The sequence below is a fragment of the Actinia tenebrosa genome, unplaced genomic scaffold (genome assembly GCF_029948245.1).
Source record: "Actinia tenebrosa isolate PJP-AT-01 unplaced genomic scaffold, QUT_ActTen_1.0 PGA_scaffold16__25_contigs__length_10494907, whole genome shotgun sequence".
Lineage (NCBI taxonomy): Eukaryota > Metazoa > Cnidaria > Anthozoa > Actiniaria > Actiniidae > Actinia > Actinia tenebrosa.
This window is the reverse complement of record NW_028292576.1, coordinates 5,088,364-5,102,644: the sequence shown is the minus strand read 5'-3', so window position 1 is coordinate 5,102,644 and position 14,281 is coordinate 5,088,364. Positions and strand designations below refer to the sequence as shown.

Genomic DNA, 14,281 nt, shown 5'->3' with positions numbered 1-14,281 from the left:
CCCCAACGACGTTGACATGAATGTTGAAGTCGCCAGTTATTAGGAAGTGCTCAGATGAGAGGATTATAGACTCAGGATAATCAGAAAACTCCTCAAAGAATAAACCAGTAGTCACAGGATGATTGGGAGAATATTGCAGACGATACACAATAACAATACGAATCTTGCGGGAACCCTGTCCAAGAATAATCCACTCAGAGAACTCAAAAGATCGTTTCTCGGCAACCGCAACCTTAGTAGCTGTTATACTTTCACGACACATTAGTGCAGTCCGCCACCAGTACGTCCCGTTCTTGGATGATCATACAGCTTATATCCGGGTGGGATCACCTTACCTCTGTGCGCACAGTCCTTGTTACTTAAACAAGTCTCAGTAATGGCAAATATCCGCAGCACACGATTTAACATAACAAACAAAATCCGCAGATTTACTCTTAATAATAATATTAAACTCTATATTTAAAGAGGGTAGCACGGAATAGTTACAAAATAACTAATAAACTGGTGGCCATCTTGTATTAATATTGCAGAATTGAATTGAATTCGTATACAGCTCGTAGAATATCGAGAGTTCCACAATAGGCACTTCAATTAAAGTGCGACATTCCACAGCTGCGATTCTACGAGCAAAGTTATTGTGAGCCCGCATCGTAACTAATGAAGTGATGGGGTGTGACAATGAAGGCCAATCACGAATGAATGAAAGTGTTGTTTTAGCCGGTTTGGGGTTTTTCAAATTATAACGGGCTTGAATCGAACTGCTTCCATTTTGAAAGTTTGTAGACAGAACCGGCCCAGGATTCAATGAAATATCCATGAAGACTGTTATATTCAACGGAGGATCATGTCCAGCTACAGTTAGCGATGTCTGTCCGCGTTTTGTCCATTTCGTAAGCGACAGTTTGGTGCAATGGAATCCGACCCGACACGCCAGAACACTAATCTGAACAGGCGATGGCTGTACATTCGCGTAATAGACTCCACTTGTCCAATAATATCCTCCATGGATAGTCCCGTGTCGTTTTAGAGTAGATATAGTCGATAAGTTCAAGTTAAAAAGTAATAACAGACTGAAAAAGCGATAAAACAGAGAGCCCTAAAAACACGTTCGCCATCGCTCAGGCATGACAGTGTATTATATATTAGTTGGGTCGGGTGGTGATGCGGGTCTTTTAGTTTTAAAGTAACATCGTTTAAATAGCACCCTTTACAAAAGTAATATTTATTTGTGCCCCCTCAGAATTGTAGAATATAAAGCTGGCCCCCATTTTGATCGCCCCCTAAATTTTGACTAAAAGAATTGGTGGCTTCGTTCAATATCCACTAAGCCCCCCCCCCCCCCCCCCCCCTCACCCCCCACCCCAAACACAACGCATAAATCATGAATAGCTAAACATGTTTTTGCGCCTTCTTACCTACTCTAATTTCACTGCCAAACATTCTTGTAAAGCAACAGTCAGATCGTCCAATAATGAACACTTTGTCGACAATGAAAGTTTTTCCCAAATCAACAATCCAGTATGGATTATCTTGGGCAGAGATAGCGCAAAGAGTTGCAGAAGGTCCGCCGTTAGGAGAGCCATCAACGGCATATGTAGGGAGCCTTGCGTTCTTGTAAACAGATGATAACTCAGATGGCTGCTGAAGGGCAAGATTTCCTGGAAATTAATTATAACATGGTTTTGGTTATGTTAAGGGTTTAGGGTTAGAATTAGGGTAGGGTAGGGTAGGGTAGGGTAGGGTAGGGTAGGGTAGAGAGATAACTTTTATTTATCCACGGTAGATACTTCAGGAGAAATTACATCATATCATGATCATTGATTCATTAAAATTATATCAAAGAATATATTAAGCTTACTAGACTAAACTACTCTACACTCACTACACTACACTAAACTATATATGTATTTACAGCTATAATAATAAAATGTATTACTCAAGGGAAGATGAAACCTGCTTGTATAACATGGAAGGGAACGGCCTGGTATTTTACTGTATATTATTGATGCCGTGTTATTCTTACCAGCTTGGACTACTCCACTCTTCCACATACAGAAAATTGAAAGTAGTTGATAAAATGCCATCTACAGTGGAGAAATCAAAGGAGAAAATAAAATGAATATTACTTCTCAGGTCACGTAATATTTGATTTACAAATGTCATTATAACATTTTATTGGCATTATCTGGCCTCTTGTGGTGGCCTGAGGAGTTTCGGGCAATAACTGCGATGACGCGTGTGAAATTTACATAAAAATTGAATATTTTGCTTTATATTTATATTGATTTTCTGTAGATTGAACATTTATCGAATCAGGAGAAAATCTACTGGCTAAGTTATATTATTATAGCGGTGCTCCCGCCATACTTAAGAAAAAATGGTAAACTATCTATTTGATTTTTGATGCCTTGGCTGACGTCACTTCCTTCCGTCCGTCCGGCGGATTTAATTATGTGTATTAAATCATTACCATAAAACGACAGGGAGAGTATTGTTAGGCAAGTTTGGGCAAGTCTTTTGTTTACCAATCCAATTTATAGAGCGCGGGGATTATGAATTTTTAACTCCAAAACACAACCAACCAAACGAGCAAGCAAGACCTAAAAAATTTACTTTTGAGAAATGCAATGCCTACGTTATTCCAGATAGGATCTCGAGGATATCACGCTACCGTCAATGAAATCAAATGTGTTGAGCAAATTCATGATAACATCCTTCCATAATTCTTTTAGGCCCCGTCCACAAGTATCAGGAAATTTGTGGATACGCAAAATTTTTTTTGCGGATACGGGTTGCGTCCACACGTGTCCGGAAATTTTTGCATCCGTATCCGGAAATTTTCGAAAACCGTCTCCAGAGTGGAAATTTTCGAATACGCTCCGAATACGGATACGTGTGGACGGTCGTATCCGCAAATTTTCGAATACGATGACGTAAACACGGTTTTGCGCATGCTCAATAAGAAAAACTATCCGTCAAAGGGACTAAGCACTAGCGTGAATCAGGGCGGATCATGAAATTTCCGGATATGTGTGGACAGTGAAAACGATTCGAAAACGATTCGAATACGCTGCGTGTGGAAGCGAACATTTTCGTATCCGCAAAAAAAAAATTTGTGGATACAAAAATTTCCGGATACGTGTAGACGGGGCCTTAAAAGCAAACACCAAAGTTCAGCAATGAAACAAGCGTAAATCTTCCAAACTCTCATGAAACGCAAGAAATACTTCGAGTATTTCATGACTATTGTATCCAACACTATGCACTTCATACAACTTTTTAATGACTCATAAACGATAAACAATAAGACCTACTAAGTTCTTCCTAATTATGCAAAAATCAGCTGAAAATGATTAGTTCTGTTATTTTCTTCTTTATTATATAAACAGCGATCGTTCTATTTCATACTGGACCATAGTACAATGATTTCCCTTGGCATTCAAGCTTATTAATGCTGTCATATCTCTTTTGTTCAATCATTTTTTATCACGTGATAAAAAAGTCACGGCATCAAAACAATTTTATGAATGCACAAATCTACAGGAAGCCCATATCCGATTTAGTTATTGAAAAACACAGGAAGCCCATGGCCAATTCTTATTTCCACGGCCAAGACCATTTGAAAAACTGTACCAAAATTAATAACTGATTTTATAATAATCTTACATTTGCTTATTTTTTCTATGATTGAGTGTCGATGAGAGGTCGATGAGAGGTCAATGTGTGGTCGATGAGAGGTCGATGAAAAGTCGATGAGAGGTCGATGTAAGATTACCTCCTCCTCTCCTCCTTTTATCAGGCTATCAATAGCTTAGCTATCAGGCTATCAATAGCTTAGCTATCAGGCTATCAATAGCTTAGCTATCAGCCTATCAATAGCTTAGCTATCAGCCTATCAATAGCTTAGCTATCAGCCTATCGATAGCTTGGCTATCAGGCTATCAATAGCTTAGCTTCTTGGCTATCAATAGCTTAGCTATCAACAGGCTATCGATAGCCTGGCTATCCATACATTAGCTATCAGGCTATCAATAGTTTAGCTTCTTGGCTATCAGGCTATCAATAGCTTAGCTTCTTGGCTATCAATCGCTATTACCTCCTCCTCTCCTCCTCCTCTCCTCCTCCACCTCCTCCTTTTCCTCCTCCTCCTTCTCTGGATGAAATGATAAACTAGAACTATGAGTGAATGAAATTTTATAGCGTGTAGCCGGGTGGCTAAGCTATTGATAACAGGATAATTTGATAGCTAATAGCTCTAGTTTCTTATATCATCCAGATAAGGAGGAGGAGATGAGGAGGAAAAGGAGGAGGAGGAGGAGGGGAGGAGGAGGAAAAGCAGAAGGAGGAGGAAAAGGAGGAAGAGAAGGAGGAGGAGGAGAGGAGGAGGAGATGAGGAGGAAAAGGAGGAGGAGGAGGAGAGGAGGAGGAGAGGAAGAGGTAATAGCCATTGATAGCCAAGAAGCTAAGCTATTGATAGCCTGATAGACAAGAAGCTAAGCTTTCATTGCTGAACATTGGTGTTTGCTTTCAAAAGAATTATGGAAGGATGTTATCATGAATTTGCTCAACACATTTGAATTCACTGACGGTAGCGTGATATCCTCGAGATCCTAACTGGAATAACGTGGGCATTGCGTTTCTCAAAAGTAAATTTTTTTAGGTCTTGCTTGCTTGTTTGGTTGGTTGAGTTTAAGAGTTAAAAATTCAAAATCCCCGCGCTCTATAAATTGGATTGGTAAACAAAAGACTTGCCCAAACTTGCCTAACAATACTCTCCCTGTCGTTTTATGGTAATGATTTAATACAAATAATTAAATCCACCGCATATAATACACGTAATGCGTGCTTATTAGAACATAATTAAATCCTCCCCGCTCCTCACCCATCCTCACCCAAAATTAGTAAATCCTCACCGAAAATCCGGCCCGTGCGGTGCGGCCTATACTACGTGCATTTTTTCTCAAGACATTCTCTCAAAAATTTTTATATTTCTATAGATAAGCTTTATTTATTTTAATGCTGGATGAAATATAACACGGAGAGCATATTACAACAAATATTCGTTCTTTATTCAGCTTTGTAAATCTTATACAATTCGGTTGTTTTAACCAAATATCGTATGTTTTTCGTTCAAGAAAAATGAAGCTTTGTTCGCCTCCTATCAAAGGTCCCATCGGCAAAACAAAGAAGACTACAGATAATTTGTTTAAAAATATTCAAACCTATTTATAAGTCACAATTTACTGACAAAAAAATTCGTCATTTTGAATTTGGCATTGCATTTTGCTTGCCATTTTGTCTCAGTTGTTTTTGTTAAGTTTAACTGAATATAAACTCTTTTTTTCCGAAAACTTTTGTCGTTCGTGATTTTCGAATCTAATATCTCACACATGAAAACAAACCATGACTTCCAGCTCAATCTGTTCAATATTTCTTGAGTTTCTAGAAAACACGTGTCGGTTTCTGCCTTTCTCCGTCCTCTGTGCAAAGAGTTGAATTTCACTAAACTTGACATTTTATTGGAATAAATGTAGTTATCTGTCGTTTTTCAAGTAAAATCAACCAGGAATTCGAAGAATTTCGGCCATGCAAAACTTTGTCGAAGAATATTTCAAGTACAAAACTAGCCCCTATGGGGTGGACGGTGGTGGGTTGTGTACCTGTGACAAAATTCTTAAGTGGGAGCATCGAGTTTGCTTCCTTGACTCCAAACCTCAAAATAGGGTTCGCTCGGTTTAAAAAATTGCGTCTTCAATAGAAACTGGTGACTAAGAGCGTTGTTTCCAAGCCAACGAGGATCCAGGCTACTCAATATAGCGGACGAAGAATGATAAAAACGATTGTAAATTTGACGCAAATCTAGAGGGATTCTGGACTTCTCATCTCAAAACCAGCCCCACATTGTCAGTGACTGAACAAATACTTCAAAAATCGCATATCACATTCAAAGCCGAAAGAAACAAATGCAGGATTCATTTAAGGCAGTAAATGTACATCAAATTTCCGGTGCTACATTTTTTCAGAAGCGCATTTACGAAGACATACTATGGCGTTTCTTAATGGCATTGTCATACTTTGCATACAAAGGTACGCCATTTTGACACAGTATTCACTCAAAGAAAATCGCTGGATCGACCAAGAGCTAAGAGGCAAGATTAAAGCACACTAAATTATCGTTGTATTACTCTTATTTTCCGGTGCTACATTTTTTCTTGACGCTTCCCCGTGACTCCGATCGAGAGTTGAAAGTACGAATTCTTCCTTATTCTTTGTAATTCCTTGAGGTTAATGAGCATGAAATGTGACAGCCGTTCCGTGATATAGTATGCGAATTGTACGCGATGGAGTACTAAGGTCGAAAACCAAGACTCATGCGAAGAAAACGATGTAGTGCATTTCGAAATTGGGCTCCATGTGCCTACTGGGAGCTCCGCTTTTAGCCAGTGCCTAAATTTATTTATTATATATATATAACTAGAATTCCATACAATAAATCTCTATTAGAAAAATCTCTATGCTTTATATTTCGCTGGTGAAAAATGCAATACGACCAACAAGCGTCGCATACAGCTTTTCATGCACAGCGTAAAAAATATAACCAATCAAGACATAGAATTGAACAAACCAACCAATCATAAAACGAGCAATTGTGACATTTGAATGGCTTCCCGCTAAAGCAAATTTGCTTTTTCTGTAGTTTTGTTGATGTGAACAAAATGGCGATTCGTTTTGTGCCACTAGATGTGCCAATAAATGAGTTTATTCAAAACCAAGAAAACAAAAACACACTAAGCAAGACAAGCCTGGCTTTATTGACTGAATATGTCGGGACAAAAAATGTGCAGCAAAACCTGGAAGAAATCCAGCTAAGAGATTTAGACGGGCTGCTTTCTGCTTTTCTCGTTGAAGTAAGGAAGAAAGATGAGGGTAAATACGAATCGACGACTTTAAGGTCAGCGACTAATGAAAAAACAATCAAAGTACATTTAAAAAACTTATATTGACTATTTGTATATAACCGGTTCCAAAGTATTTTGGGATTTTCCATTTTAGAAAATTAGCAGCGATTTGTTATCATTATCGCAGGTTTATGTTAACCATGGCAATCGAATTGATTTTTTTGGTTGATTTTTCAGTACAAATGTTTTTGCACTTCATTTTGAAACAAAAACCTTAGGTATTATCTCCATCATGTCATTTGAAATTTCATTTGAGTAGTTTTTATTGAAAAAAAATGAAGCATTCTGGTGGAAGGTATGCTTCTTGTCATCCGTTCAGTCCACGGCAATGCTCAAAAATTTTGAGCACTCTGATGGAAGGTCATGCTTGTCATTCTGTCCACGGCAATGCTCAAAAATTTTTAGCACTCTGATGGAAAAGAATGACCAAGCATTTTAAAATAAAAGGTTTAGAAAGTAAACTTTTATATGGATAAACTATTATTGATGTGACAAATAGACCCTTCCACGGCTTTTTCAACTTTTCCACGTCTTTTTCAACTTTTGCATGGACTGGTTAAGATTCCACCGGAAAATGCTGGAAAAACAACCTCAATTATCAATTTACTGGTTTCACTAGCTTAAAATATTAAAACATGCACTACAATGATATGAAAAGATGAACATTTATTGAGTAAAACACAAAAAGCAGGAGTAAATTGAAAAGTGCAATATAAAACACACAAATGCTAAGGTAAATCTCCAGGTTAAATAGTAAGCTAAGCAATAGTAAGCTAAATTAAACTAAAAAACGTTTCTCACAAGAACTGGTAGATTTCCGAAGTGCAGCACTACTGCCCAACTAAATTCTTTTATTCAAAAAAGGATATCTTTAAAACAATATTCCGTATTTAACCATTTTTGCGAGAAAGACACACCTTTGTTTACATTATTATGCATGCATGGTGAACGAAGATCTTCCTTTTCAAATGATTATATTTCACTGGTATTCCATTCAATTTGCTTGATAAGGCCTTCTTTTGCTTCTGGTAAATGTCACGAATTCAATTTTACGATTAAAGTAGCTTTCAAGTATTGAAAAACGCTGCATTTTGCAGCTGATTTTCAACGATTTAGTCATCACTTACTTTGCAGATGATGCAAGGTCGATCAGAGGTCGATCACGAATTCAAGGAAAACCAGTTTTACTAGGTTTTGTCTGTTAGCCAATCAAAAGCTGCGACAGGCTCACGAAATCAAACAACTGATAAAAACTGGTTTTTGAGTTGAAGACATTCAAACTAAAAACTGTGCAACGAAGCTTCAAAACTGCTACGAGTGATTACTGGAAAGTTTTGGTTCAAAAATCATCATTATCGATAGAAGGAAGTATGAAGGAGTTCAAGTGGCAAAGTCATAACAAAAAAACTGGTTTTGTGCTACATTTGAGGATGTAAACAAAGCGAAAATCATTGAGTTTAAAACAAGAAACTTCCTGATGACAACTCAACTTTTATCGGAGAGAGTTTCGGAGGAATTTTATTTCAGGGACATTTCTTTTTTTCAATTTTCATTGCGGTAAAAATATACGGTCCATGTAAAAACAAGACTCTTCATATAGATAACCAAAAAGCAGTAAAAGTAAGATTATATATTTTGCTTACCATTTTTTTAAAACCAGTTTCAAGTCTGTTTTGCAATGTTGATTTGTCCTTAAAAAGTTCGGAAATCTTCAAAATTTGGATTTTAATGAAAGACATCCAAGGTAAATTTCACTAAACCTGATATTTTATTGGATTATCTGTAATTATCTTTCGTTTTTCAGGTAAAAATAACCAGGAATTCAAAGCGTAATTTTCGTAAACATCCAAATACACAAGTAATTTGTTTGCCTTGCGCATGCTCAAAAATTTTGAGCACTCCCATGGACATACATTGTATTTCTGTCTTAATTTTATGATGCCTTGAGCATGCTCAAAAATTTTGAGCACTCCCATGGACATACATTGTATTTCTGTCTTAATTTTATGGTGCCTTGAGTATGCTCAAAAAATTTGAGCCATGTGGTGGTAAAATTTATCATATAATGCCAAATAGCTTGTATAGGAGGATTTATACAGCTTGTTTAGTAATAAAAAAGCATACAGATGGACGTGAAGGATTAAAAGTGTTAATTTTAAGCCAGTTTTAACATTACATTTACAAAAAACACTGAACCGTGTCTTCTCACACTGTTTTGTAATAACCATGGCAAGCGATCACTGAAAAACCATTCATTTTGTTTATCCTTATCCATGCCTTCATCATGTACATATTGTAAACACAGATATTTTGCGTGTTGATTAAAGTAAAGGAGAACCATACTTGCGTACTGCCTATTTATTGAAGTAGCTTCCAAAGTCCCTCTCTTAGGTTTTCAAACCAAAACAATTGAATTTTCGCTGAAGTTTGCTAGTGTTTAAAAAAATTGATAAACAACGAATGGCAGTTCATCCATTGGCATGCTAGTTTGGCTAATAAAACCATTCTAATTCATTATTTTCTAAAATGGAAAATCCCAAAATACTTTGGAACCGGTTATATTCATTTTTCCTTTTATAAACTGATGTGCGGAGTTTTTCCATTTCGTATATTTGACATTGCATCTACTTAAAATATAAACTTAAAAATTATGAAAGTTTCGGCAAAATTTGTCCTTTTTACTCACTTAAAATAAACGTGTTTGTGTGTGAATTGTAGTCATATACAGTCAATTCAAAAAACGTTGTCGTCGACCGGCTCAAGCCTACGCGACTGGACCGAAAGGAATATGGGTAAAAATCACTGAAGCGGTTAAATATTCGTTCTGAATTAATTGTTCCCGCTAGTAATAAGATAATATTGGAGAGAAACATTCATCAAATGCATGTCTTCGGGTTTAGGGAAAGAAAAACAAAGTAGTTATGATTCAGTTCACAATTCCGAAAATATGAAGGCATTGAAAAAACGTCTCCTTCAACACTTCCCGCTCGCCTACGAAGGTTCGTGCTGTAAACCAGGCATAACTAGTCAGATAAAATTATGCAGTCAACTCGGCTTCAATGATTATTACCCAGAGTTCCTTTCGGTCCAGTCGCGTAGGCTTGGGTTGGTCGACGACAGCATTTTTTGTATTGACTGTATATAGAGATATAACTAGCTAAAAACTAGTGTGAGCTGCGTCGGTGTTTCTAATGAAACAGTAATGATGAAAAGGTAAATTATACACCGTGAAAAGATGAAAAAACTTACTGACGTTTCGGACGCTAGTCCTTCGTCGGGGTAAAAGAGAAAGAAGTGGTAGAAAGGAGTATATATATGATAGAATAAAACAAAAGAAACCAATGAGAGCAAGGTAGGCAAGGAAACAAAAACAAACAATCAAAAGACAAAAGAAAAGGTTAGTTGAAAGTAAAGCGTTCATTAATCCAGTTGGGACTAAGAGTGCCCAATAGGTGAATAAGAATATATATCATATATCATATATATAATGAAGAGAAACCATCATAGAAAGTGCTTTGTACGGGGTTATATTTACTCGTTGTTTGCGTAAAACACTCACTCGCTCGTTCGTGCTTTACATAAACAACTCGTGAAGAAAACCCCGTGCGCCGCACTTTTTATGAAGTAATTTATATATATTACATTTTACTATTTTACTATCATAATTTCTGTAGGTTTTTGAATATTATACTAAACTATCAAGACCAAGGCCGTAATATCTTCCAAACCCGTCCAACCTAAACCAACAATTGTTTATTGAGAATAATTAATGCGGGTTTTTGCCATTCTGATGTAATTAATAATTTAAAGGCAACGTTCAAGGAACACTGAGTTCATCCACTTGCATTGTTAAATAATCGTCTTTGTAATTTTATTGTTGATTATAATGGCTTCTCTGACTTGTCGAACTAATTGATTAACCGACTTATGTACCACTTTTATTTTCTTAATAATTTTATAAAAACGGATAACAAATACACGCAGCTGCAAACACCAAAAAAGTTTAAAGAAGAAGATGATGATAAAGAAAAAAAAAATTTTCAAGAAGAACAACAAAAATAAGAAGATGAAGATGAAGATGAAGATGAAGATGAAGATGAAGATGAAGATGAAGATGAAGATGAAGAGCAAAAGGAAAAAGAATGAGAAGAAGAACAAGTAAAATGAGAAGAAGAAGAATAACAACAACAAGTACAATGAGAAGAACAAAAATAAGAACACAAACAAGAGAAGAATTTGATAATGATCATGGAAGAATTTCAAAGTACGGAAGCCAGAATAAGAACTTCAAAATGATTAAGACAAGAAGATGCATGAAGAAGAAAAAGAAGAAGAATCAGGACAAGGAGGTTACCAAGATAAACAAAGGAAAGATATTGGACTAAAATGTATTTGGCCAATTAAACTGTTAACGTTAATATCTTAAAAAGATCGGAAGTCGTTCGTGAACTGGGATATTTACTTACTTTGTTCTTCATTGCCATCCCATGCCATCCATGAACGGGATCTTCCTAAGATGTCACCTGCCTCCAATATTATCATGCTTTTATATTCGTTCACCTGTCCAAAATCCAAGCGCGCAATTGGCTAAAATCGATCGCGTGATTTTCCTTTGTTTGGCGATAACACATGAAAATTGTGTGTTATAGGAAGATTTAATGATTTGAGAGATGGAAATATCTTCAGCATGATCGGAAATCAATACAATCAATCACGAAAAGACAATTTAATTGGAGTGTGTCGGTTTTCAAGGAAAAAAACAATGAAATTTTAGGTCTTTATATATAATGCGCAATGTTTTGAATTCCGAAAACACAGCTTTATTTTGGACGTAGTTGAGCATGCTGTGTGTATAGCTTTGTCAGTGAAGGATGATTATTTTCTTCAAATATTGAATGAAACCATTTGTTAAAAATTTACAGTGAACTCGAAATTTCTTCATACTGCACTTGGGAAAACACTTATTTTACATCACCCTCCCCTACATATACCCTTTGCATGTGACGTCAAATCTGGGGGTCAAAATAAAAGTATTCCCATCTCTTAAGGATTGAAATCTTTTATGATGTTAATACGTTCAATTCTTTTCACCCCAGGAAGGGATTTAGTGCAAGGGGTCCATACGTTAATTCGCACAGTATCTCCAGTTTTGCATAAAAAATGAAAAGCTATTGTATCCATTCACACTTCAAGCTGGAGTGCTTTGCGTTCCGTAAGTGAGAACTTATGGAAAAAATAGAGCTAGTTGAGGGACAAGAGTAACTACTACTTTTAAAGTTTATGAAGAACTGAATAATAAATATTAAAATAAATGTATGAACTTAATTCAAATTTCTCATATCCAAAACTACGTTCAGCAGGTGACATCGTTATAGCGTCATTTAGAATAGTACGTCTTCCAAGTTCTAGTTCTGTCAACGTTAAATGTATCATGTGAAGGAATCAGCTAAGATGAATATCACCCTGCCATAAATATCTTGCCTATATGTTAGCACAGTGTTCCTAGTTTTGCATTAGAGATGAAAACCTAGAGTGCATTGTGAATCTATCGGTAAATCTACGTATTATTCCCTTGGTAACGACCACCCACACGTACCGGCCGTTTTGGTTGGTTAAGAGAATTTCGAAAAGTCCTCTGATTCTTCCACAAGATAGTAAATACATTATACACTTCATATAACGAGAGAATTAGTTTTTTTCCCCGAGAGTCTCGATGGAAAGGTATAATAACTAATTTCCCAAAGAACCAGACATAAGCTAATGAAATAATCTTCCTAAGATGTCACCTCAAATATTATAACTATACTGACGTTCGCACAGTGCCCCCAGTTTTGCATAAGAAAAGAAAAGCTATTGTATCCATTTATACTTCAAGCTGGGGTGTTTGCGCTTCTAGTTTTCCACTGCGCATCCCTACTGGTGAATAGATTGTTATAATTCTGTCTGCCGAGTTTGAAGAAAATCTATCAAGTAGTTGCGCGGCAAAACAGGTTGAAAACCTAAGCATCAAAATAGTACAATCGAAAAATATTTTCTATGACAATCTCAGTATAACAAGAATCTGAAGTTTCATGGATGAAATTTCAAGCGAACGGGAGGACAATATTGTGAATACTTAGAACTACAGCAACATGTGAATTACTCTAAGCTAAATGGGATTTCCTGTTATCCATTCAATCACAGTCCATAATTGTGCCTCATCGCCGCTTATTTAGCGGGAATGGACATTTGGCTGGGCTGGTCTCAGCCAGAGCATGGCAAACTCAACACAAATTGAATTGGAATTTAGGTTGTTAGGTTTTTCGATGGGAGGAAAATAAGAGAAAACCTCGAATTAAGGGAGATACTTAACATGAAACTCTACTCGCCACAGGTGTTTTTTTTTTTTTTTTTTTTTTTTGAAGTAAGGAAAGATATTTTCCCACAGGGCAGGTTAAAGTGGCACCGATGAACATTGCTGTTTAATATCCTTGATCCCTGAATAAACCAAAAACATTAAAATTAATTCACAAAAACCAGCTTAAATAGGCGTGCCATGCCTTGGCTATCATATTAGTATTCTTAAAGAAAGTTTAATTTATTTTCCATTCACAAAACAAACGGACTTTCTTTGCTCTCAGAACATGACAAAAAAGCAGTTAGCTATCTCTTCCCGGCCCACTTCCATCCTGTGATACCATAGTTAACTTTCATAGAAATGCAAAAATACACGCAATAGTCCACTACCGCGAAATTAAATTTATTCTTTTCTCATTTCACGAATCATTGAACATTATGCGCGAAACATCGCATTGAGACCTTTGTACGTGACAAGCGAAGCATATTTCGGAAGTGGGCTATTGCGAAATCATCGTCGAATTCATGGGTGGGTTAGGCTCAGGTCAAACGTCGAACTTTATATGAGCTGAACCCAATTACTTGTTATCCATTGTTTCAATTAGGTTCGGCTTATGTAAAGTTCGACGTTTGACCTGAACCTTAGTGTTTTACCGTAGCTCAGATTAGATGATATGTGAATTGAGTTTGTATGATGAGTTTTTCTCTCTCTCGCTTCAAAGGTTTTTCTCCGGTTTCTCCGGTTTTCGTCCCTCCGTAAAAACCTGACGTGAGTTGAGTATTGTATGTTGTGAACATAGAATAAAGAGGTAGTAGGTGTGGAGGGAACCTCACTGAAGAGCCCCGTACGGGGAGAAATGGTCGTAAAATTTATATAAAAATATAAAGTTTAAAGAAAGGAACAAAGAGGCTGCGAGACCAAGAGGTATTCTAGGAAATGACATAATTTTTATATACCGACACTTGCATCGAATTCCTTGAGGAAT

The 14,281-nt window shown here is 36.6% G+C and overlaps 1 protein-coding gene across 1 annotated transcript; it reads right to left on the bottom strand.

Moving 5' to 3' along the window:
• Positions 1–1,389: 1,389 nt before the first annotated feature.
• LOC148910638 (fucolectin-3-like) lies at positions 1,390–11,465 on the bottom strand. The gene is made up of 3 exons (XM_089031044.1): positions 11,426–11,465; positions 2,024–2,084; positions 1,390–1,658 (listed from the first exon to the last, which is right to left on the bottom strand). Exons 1-3 carry the CDS (start codon positions 11,441–11,443, stop codon positions 1,390–1,392), a joined length of 348 nt encoding a protein of 115 aa, XP_088887170.1. The 5' UTR covers positions 11,444–11,465.
• Between the last annotated feature and the right edge of the window lie 2,816 nt (positions 11,466–14,281).

What these genes read in the sequence shown, in the direction of transcription:
- LOC148910638 (XM_089031044.1), bottom strand. An exon ending in GAGTGGAGTAGTCCAAGCTG is followed by an intron (nt 1,659 to 2,023) that starts GTAAGAATAACA and finishes ATTAATTTCCAG; the next exon opens with GAAATCTTGCCCTTCAGCAG.